The sequence below is a fragment of the Vanellus vanellus genome (assembly GCF_965231255.1).
Source record: "Vanellus vanellus genome assembly, chromosome: 3".
In the NCBI taxonomy this organism is placed as follows: Eukaryota; Metazoa; Chordata; class Aves; order Charadriiformes; family Charadriidae; genus Vanellus; species Vanellus vanellus.
The window spans coordinates 62,394,372-62,402,989 of record NC_138907.1 but is presented as its reverse complement, the minus strand read 5'-3'; the positions used below and the strand labels follow the sequence as shown (position 1 = coordinate 62,402,989).

Below are 8,618 nucleotides of genomic sequence, written 5' to 3'. Positions count from 1 at the left end.
AAACCAACCAGTGCTAGTCCTCAGAAATGATCAGGCTAGAGACTTCACCTTTACCACTAGGCAGCTGATTGGAGTTGTCACAGAGCTCCTCTGGAAGTGATTCTTGTTACTGATGGGGTTTTCTCCTCACAGTGTTAAATTCAAATACACTCCCTCCAAGGCAGCCTTACCGTCAGCTTGGATATTTCTCACAATTGCTGGTACCCTCTACTTTGCTGAGCGTACACGAACTTTTCTAAGACCATTAATTCTCAGGTTTCTGCAAACAGTCCAGATCAGTCTTTTTGGTTCCCATTGGTTGGATCCAATATATGTCTTTAACACTGACATCAGAGTATGGTCCTTTCACGAATTTAATTGAAAAATGGTTTATATGTGAACAATCAATATGATTTCCACTGGGAGAATAGCTTACAGTCAACATGTCCTTAATACTGATTCATTTGAGACATCAAAAAGCTGAGTCTTTTTGCTCAGAACAGAACACTTTAAAAGCTTCAATTGGCATAAATTTCTTGCAGTTTGTGTAAAGAAAGGTTTTTGGTTTGGTTTGATTTGTTTTTTGTTGCACACCACCACCACTCCTCCTGCTGCCCTCCAAGGAGAATTTCTTCTATCCTAATAAATTTACCTGACCTTTAGTCCAAAGGATGGAATGTCTAAGACTTATGAATTAGGAACATATTCAGTGGGAATTTATGTTCCTGATTTTTGTCATTACTTGATTGTATCTACTCTATTTTTTCAGAACTCTGAACAGCAAGGAAATAAGCTTTGGAGACTGTGAGTGTCTCCAGCTCAAAGGAAACAGAAAGTTAGATTATTCTATTGTCATTCAACAGATGTCTGTGTAAAGACAAGGGGATATACTCAAATAGCATGAATACAATTTCCTGCAGAGGCAAAAAGGAGAAGGAAAAGATCCACAGACCCTGACATAAACCAGCCGGAATTCAGATCCCCACATACAAACTGTTCATCATTCTCCTTTCAAACAGAAGACTCCATCTGACTCTTTGGATATTATTTCAGATTATAATAATCTAATGACAATCTCATCGTGCAGCTGTGAGGCAGTACTTAGCACAAGAGCAAAGGGGAGAGAGAGCATCACAGGTAAGTCTCCCTAGTGGGGAAGAAAATGTGGAGAGGCTGAACTCAGCCAGCGCAGACAGAGTGTATCTGGGAGTGTGAGGGCACAGCGCAGGGATTGCAGCGACCTGGAAACGTGGGAGGCAAATCTGCTTCATCAGTAATTCCCAAATGCCGGGAGGAAATACCAGTCCGTGCAAGAATGAGGAACTCCACACACCTCACAAACGCCCTCTACCGAGAACTGCTTCTAACAGGGAAAAGGGCTCCTTTCAAGGGTTTGGGAGCTCGAGGGGCTTGAAAATTCCAGGGCTAACTCCAGATTTGCACATCACAACAAACTTTGTGTAGTCTCATGAAGAGTCAAGCATATCTGCCACCAAAACTGCCTGCAGTAAGTAGCCTTTAATTAAGTATGCATGCTTGCAAACTAAAGAACTGTGTTCAAATGCAACCCTGGAAGTAATCATGTTTAAAGACCTGATCATCAGTCATGCATTAAAAAGAAACAAGGCAACAAACAAGGAAAAAAAAAAAAAACAACTATTTGATTTTAAACACTGAGCATTAGGAACCAAACCTTAGAGAAATTTTTGTAGTATCACGCATTGGACCAGCACACACAGTTGGGAAAAGTGGACATGCATTGTAGCAGAGTGACTTCTCCCAGACAGTTAGATGTGCAATAACCTTAAGTCATGTCTTCTGTCTTGTTACTTGGCTTTCTTAATTTGGTGGAAGGTTTTTTTGGCACAGACCTCCATTACCTTTCAGCTTCTTGAGTCAGGCTCTCTATTTGAAGGACGAGAGGCTACAGAAACTTCTGCTATCCCCACATTTCAGAATAGGTAATAGGATTTGCTACTGCTACTATGTGGGTAGCTGGAAGTGGGCCCAAGAAGCAGCTGGGAAGAGCAGGCAGAGTTGGAGAACGGAGGGGCTGGAGACAAGGGCTCTCTTCCTGGGTATGAAACACTCCATGTTGTGGAGCCTCCAAGGAGGAGAAGTGTTCTGCGTCTAAGGCCACATCTCTAAGGCCAGACCTTCAAACTCTAAGGTTAGACATCTCAACATTAAACCTCTACGACTCTTTTACTAGTAAAATAATTCTGAAAGTTAATAATCTCTTAGGTAATGGCCATTCCCTGGGAGAAACAGGTATGAGAAGAAATACTCTGAAAAGAAGAGTTGTTGTGAATTTGCGTAGAAAATGTCGCAACTAGCATAAACTAGCAAACGAGGTATCTTCATAAGAGAAATGCTGAGTTCAGCTACTCAGGGATAAGTTCTAAGAAGCAGCTAACCAACAGAAAAGATGTCAGATGTGTGCTGTGCAGCCCTTTCTCCTTTGAGACTCCAGATAACAGAAGAAGTAGCTACACTCTGTGGTCAGGGTTGAGCTGTGTCCGCCGGCAGTACTATGTCCTTGAAGCACTGGCTGCAAGCCAGTGATGAAGAAGCTTTATGAGACAGATCTCCCCAGACTGAGTGCCATGGCTGAGCCCATACCCCTGTGCAATAAACCCAGACTCTCTTTAGTCCATCCTTCTCAAGTCCCAGACCTTGCATCCTGCCTGCTAGTCTTCCTGCTACACATAAATCAGCAGGTAGTCAGGAGGATCTGAAGAAGCCAACTGCCTCCTATGCCTCCTGCCCTAGCTGAAGGTGAGGCGACCTCCACCTCCGGTCCAAATTGCAGCAGAGGCACCAGTCTGTGGCTAGTAGAGGCCTCCACTGGGCCTAAGTTTCAATGTGGGGAACTCTGCAAACCAAAAGGGAAATTCAGGTGCTTCCAGCACTAAGCGAGCTGGGAAGCTGGCAGATGAGGCTGTTCTCCAAGATCTAGGCATGCAAGCTCTCTTTCGGCAGACAAAAACTTATCTTACGGATACCAGTTCATTTTTTGTGTCATTTCATTTCGTGACATTTTCATGGTGCCATTTTTTCATGGCACAAGGATAATAGGTGCCATTACATTTAACCACACTAATAAAGCAATGATCAGGGCGCTTAATGTCAAACATGCAGTTCATCCCTCCAAGCACAAGTACAGCTTTATGCATTTATTTAGTTCCCATTTGTTTAACTGTGATTATTTAGTAGGACTTCGACTCATTAAAAGGTTAAAGAGCACACCACCAAGTTGCAACCTAGAGCTGAAAGCCAGGCTTAGGACTCACTTAGAAACAAGCGTGATATTAACATCTTCCATCGCATTTGTGCATGAGAGGCAACCGACGGACAGCCGCTCCTGCAGAATTGAAACAAATAATGATTTTCTGTCAAGACAGTCCCAAGGAACAGCTTGAGTTGCCTTAGCAGACTGCATTCAAAAGGACTGCACAATGCCAGCCTACTCCGCTCCCATCTCAAGTCATTCTCTTTATGTGGTGTTACAAAGCGCATGATTGAGCACACACGACAAAAGAAAAACATTGCTGTTAGTTCCTCCTCGTGCGAAGGTAATGGGCTTCCTGTGCTTCAGCTCACATGACACGTACTGAGCCACTTCAAAGAAACCGACAGTTTTATTGTGGGCCCATTCATCACATTCAGTGGTGTCTGAGCGTGGACACCCATGGGGTTTGTGTTGGGTTTATTTGACGACCTCTCCAGAATTCATTTTTTATTTCAGTGCGGCTGTATTCCTTATGCATTCCCAGAACTAAAGCAGAGCATCGACAGCTAACTCTTAGTTTAGCATCTTTATCACGGGACAGAAATTCAAGTGTCCATAATGTTACTGATGTCGTACAGAGATTGTTTTAGATTAGATGATCCAGTCAAGTAAGTAATAATGGTATCCCCACCTAACAATAAAAAGATACAAGGTCGCATTTGCATAGCAAAGCTTTTTACCTAAAATATGTTCTTAAATACTGTTTCTATCTATCGTGAAATCAAATGCTTCCTGACCAAAGTTAATGATTATTATGGGTTCCTGTTCGTTGGTTAATGTGAAAATAATTGCTACTATACTAAGCATAATAAAAAGCATTCAAAGATTTATCTCAGGTTAAAAATTAGGAGATTTTCTGTTTTCCCATTATTGCTTTTTTACACATTTCTGCCTGAAGAAATTGTAAGAAATAACAAGTATTCTTTGAAGTACATTCAACAGTAGGTTTTCAATAGCAATTCACATTGTAAAAGAATTAAATGATTAAAATATTACTGATATTAAACATCTGTCCCACATGCTGAGCTAATTTAGTCATTTTACCGTATTGTGGGAACATTAAAAATTGCTTTTGGATGATAATTAAGCTCCACATGTATTATGAGCAGAAAAAAACAATTCACTGTAACCACAATTATTGCATTTTTGTGTGAAGGTTTGTCACACATCCTGAGAACCACAGTATTTTATTGCAGATCACATACCACTGTGAGGTATTATTGCTTTTAGCTCATTCAATATATACAAAGCTCAGCATTCTCTCTATGCAATGGAGGAACAGATTGCATTAAAAAAAAAGTTTACAAACCCAGTCTCAGTGCTACTAATACAGCACCTTTTACAGTCCTCCAAATAGACATTTAATTAACTGCCTGAAAAGGGAGCTGTAGTAAATAACACACTGAAATGCTCTTCATCTTCTTTATAATCTAGCTACTTCAGCAGATGCGGGGCAGGTTCCCCTTACAGAGGGTATTCTGATGTTTTGCAACAGTTATTCTGGTCATGCCATTAATAAGTCATTGTGGTACCTTTTAGAGCCACAGCAGCTAAATCCACACATACAATGAACGCTGATTCCCATCTCTTCCCTCTTCCTGCCTATGTTCCCATGCCTAGGAGCGTACATCACAGAGGGGGCAATACTTTTTGTTGCATCAGCTCGAAGTCACGCTGCAACCAATGACAAGGGAGGCTCTCTCATGAGTTCAGAGGCAAAAGAGTAAATGCTCCTCTTATATTTGGTGGCTGGTTTTCACCTTCCTGTGCATCCTCTTCAGAACGCTGAATGGGCTATTGGGCACCAGCGACTGAATGACGAGCTACCTCTTCCCCTCCTCTGGTTTCCCATCTCCATCCCTCCTCTCTCAACCTTCTCATAAAACTCCTGCTACGTTCAAACTAAGGTGTTGAGGTATGTCCCTGTGGCTGTTTACCAGCGGGAGTGTCTGGCGCATGCATGAGCTTGCATGCACAGCTCTTCTGGAGCTCTTCCAACTGCGCATACGGAGTACGCTGGCAAATTATTAATAGCAATTATTGCCATTAAGTTATTTGTAGCAATATTGGAGTGGTTAATATTATTCGTTTTAATTCAATTGCCGTTATTTCTTTGAAGTCAGAATCTTGGACCTGCAGCTTCCAAGTTCGGTTGCATCCTTACTTTTTATTGGACTTAGTTAAAAATCAGTCCTAGATGGTGTAAATGGAACCCATCAGCAGCCCCGGAGCCTGCCGCTGCGCCCCGGCCGGCGGGGTCCCTGCTCCTCCCACCGACAGAAGCCCCGAGAGCTCCGCACCAGGGGTGCAGCTGCTGCCGAGCCCCCGCCCGGGGCCGGGACCGGGACCGGGACCGGAACCAGAACCGGGACCGGGGCGGGAGAGAGGGGGGGAACCCCGCTGCCGGGGCTCAGCTGGGGTGACGGTGGGTACAGCGGGTACCCCGAGGCGGGGGTGAAAGGCCGATGTCGGGCGGCGGGGCAGGGGCAGGGAAGCAGCCGGCAGCGGCGTGGCGGTGGCGGGCGGCGCTGCTGACGGTGCTGTCCGGGGATTACCGCCCGGCGCCGGCGGCCCCGCTGTCGCCGCGCCCGCTCCCCGCCAGAGAGCCGGGGCCCGCCCGGGGGCAAAGGGCGGAGCGAGTCGGGGCCGGGGCCGGGGCCGGCTCCCAGACATGTCCCCCAACTACATGCGGAGCTTCTCGGAGGGATGTGTGAGTACGCGGGGGCGGACCCGGCGCCGGAGCCGGGAGCCGGGAGCGAGGGGTCCGTTCCCAAACCGCGAGGGAGCCGCGCCGCGTCCCCCCGTCCCCCGAGTAGCGAGCGACGGTGCGGGATGTCATCCCTCCCTCACGGCCCGCTCGGCTGCGGGACCCGACGGGACCCCCCGGAGGAGGCCTGTCTGTGTGCCAGAACCGCCCCTTCGGGGAAGCGGAAATTTAATTTGCAAGAATAAGCACCGTTAGGCTCGATGACGGCACGGCGGTCCGTATTGTGCCGTCACCCGACATCACGTAAATCACTGCAACAGCAAAATGAATGGACTTTCGGTCGGAGCGTTCAGCTCCGTCTGGTGCATTCTGCAACAGCAGAATATAGATAAAAGCAGTGAAACAAATTAACTGATAACTGCTAGGCTAATGAATGTTTACATAAAATTAGTAGCAACAATAAAGCGTTCTAAGCTATTATTTTGTTGGAAAGCTACTGCAGCCTTCATAGGCAAACTCCTTTTAAAACAAATAGAATAAAATAAATATTTTGGGTAATGAAAAAGAGCAAGTAGGCCTCCGACAATAATGCTGTTCATTTTTGTTTTCATGTTGAATAACCCTGTGATTTGCAGCTCAGGCCACCAACGGTAATTGGCCAATTCCACACTCTTTTCTTTGGCTCAGTCCGTATGTTTTTCCTTGGCGTTTTGGGCTTTGCTGTTTATGGAAATGAGGCCTTGCATTTCAGCTGTGACCCTGACAAGAGAGAGGTTAATCTTTTCTGTTACAACCAGTTCAGACCTATAACTCCTCAGGTAATTATCTTTTTCATTGTAGAAATCCAATGTTAACAAAATAAACTGAAAAAAATAAATATAATTGTTTCATAAAAGAAGTAGTAACTGATTGGGCTAATTATCACTTAGCTTTTTCATGAATATTTTCTTTTTAATAACCTCTCACCTGTGACTAAATGTGCAGTTGTGCTTTCTATCATTCATACCAACAACCCCCATGTTTCAGAAACCAACTGAACTTTTCCAATTAAAACATAAATGATTTTTACCTTTGTTGTCATCTAAGTGTTTATACTTTTGATATCTATAAAAATAGACTTGTAAAATGTTTCAGTATGTGTGAGTTTTAGCAGTCCCAATGCAGTTGTAAATGACCTGACAACATTTCTGCTACATTTTAGGTATTCTGGGCGTTGCAGCTGGTGATTGTACTGGTACCTGGAGCCTTTTTTCACCTTTATGCTGCATGTAAGAGCATCAAACAGGAAGATATCCTCCAAAAGTCCTTCTACAGTGGTTTTTATATCTTCTCTGTTTTCTTAAGGATTATCCTTGAAGCTGTGGCCTTTTGGCTTCAGATTCAGCTCTTTGGTTTCAAAGTGAACGCAATCTACATGTGTCGTGTGGGAGCACTTGAAAAAAAGTTTAACATTACCCGGTGCATGGTGCCAGAGCACTTGGAAAAAACAATTTTTCTTATTGCAATGTACACATTTACTGTGATTACAGTGGTCTTGTGTGTTGCTGAAATTTTTGAGATCTCATGTAGAAGGCTAGGTTTCTTAAAAACTCAGTGATGTTAATCACACCTAGTCATTTACCACCCTGTCCACCTGCAGTTTTATAACCATGATTGCAGAAGAGAACCACACTCACAATTACTGCTGCAGGGTAGTCATCTGACACCTACTCCTTATCTAAAAACCACCACATTACATGAATAATCTTTGTTCCCATGTCAAGACCAAAAGCAATAAGATTTACAAGAGTAACATGCTTTCACAACCTGTCACATACAATAGTTTTGCCTCCAGAGGAGTGTCTGTGCGTGAGGAGGAGGTTATTTACAAACCTATTTTCATTCACAGCTTTTCTGAACACATGGCAATTGGAGCTGATAAGGTTATTGACCTTCCAGGAAAAACTATTCCAAATTTCTTACATGTTTTTTATGGCTTGAGAATTAAGCAGTAATAGTGGGTAATCTCTGGGTACCATAAAGCATTCAACCATTTTCCCAAGCAGTGCCACTGTCGCAACCTGCATCTCAGACGCCAGGGACTCCTGGTTAGGCTGCAGTGACAACATATCCATCGATACCAGCTTACTTCCCAGCAGCCCAGTTAGTTTCACCCGCTAGCTGTGAATCTCCTTTTATAAAAAGTGAAAGACTAGCATGATATTCTTTGTGCTGACTGGAATGCCTTACCCTAATGATGTTTTGGCTTACAACATACAAGATTTTTACCGATTTTGTATGATCACATTTTGAAGCAGAAAGGGGGCTTTATGACTTAGCTTTGCATAAGAGGCTTAAAAGTGCCAAAAGAAAAACTTGGAGAAAAGCCTTTTCTGGGTCCAGTTATGCCTTGATTTCAGTGAGAGTTTTGCTTTTGTGTGACTGCACAATTGGGCCCACAGATTTTTTTGCTGTGTGTGTCACATCTAACTTCTTACTGCTCTGACTAACGTTGCTAGAGTAACAGTTAAAAAGAAGTCTGCATACTAAAAGTATTCCATGCAATAAGTGTATTTGGATAGGTTAGGTCTTGAACTTCATATAGGTATCAGATGTTTTCGTGTGCAACAGTTTCTTCTTAAGGACTAACAGACATCTTAA

At 43.8% G+C, this 8,618-nt stretch overlaps 1 protein-coding gene across 1 annotated transcript; it reads left to right on the top strand.

Moving 5' to 3' along the window:
• Nucleotides 1–5,942: 5,942 nt before the first annotated feature.
• Nucleotides 5,943–7,575, top strand: GJE1 (gap junction protein epsilon 1; the record flags this gene model as incomplete). The annotated part of the gene is made up of 3 exons (XM_082481797.1): nucleotides 5,943–5,981; nucleotides 6,614–6,796; nucleotides 7,180–7,575. 3 exons carry the CDS (start codon nucleotides 5,943–5,945, stop codon nucleotides 7,573–7,575), a joined length of 618 nt encoding a protein of 205 aa, XP_082337923.1.
• Between the last annotated feature and the right edge of the window lie 1,043 nt (nucleotides 7,576–8,618).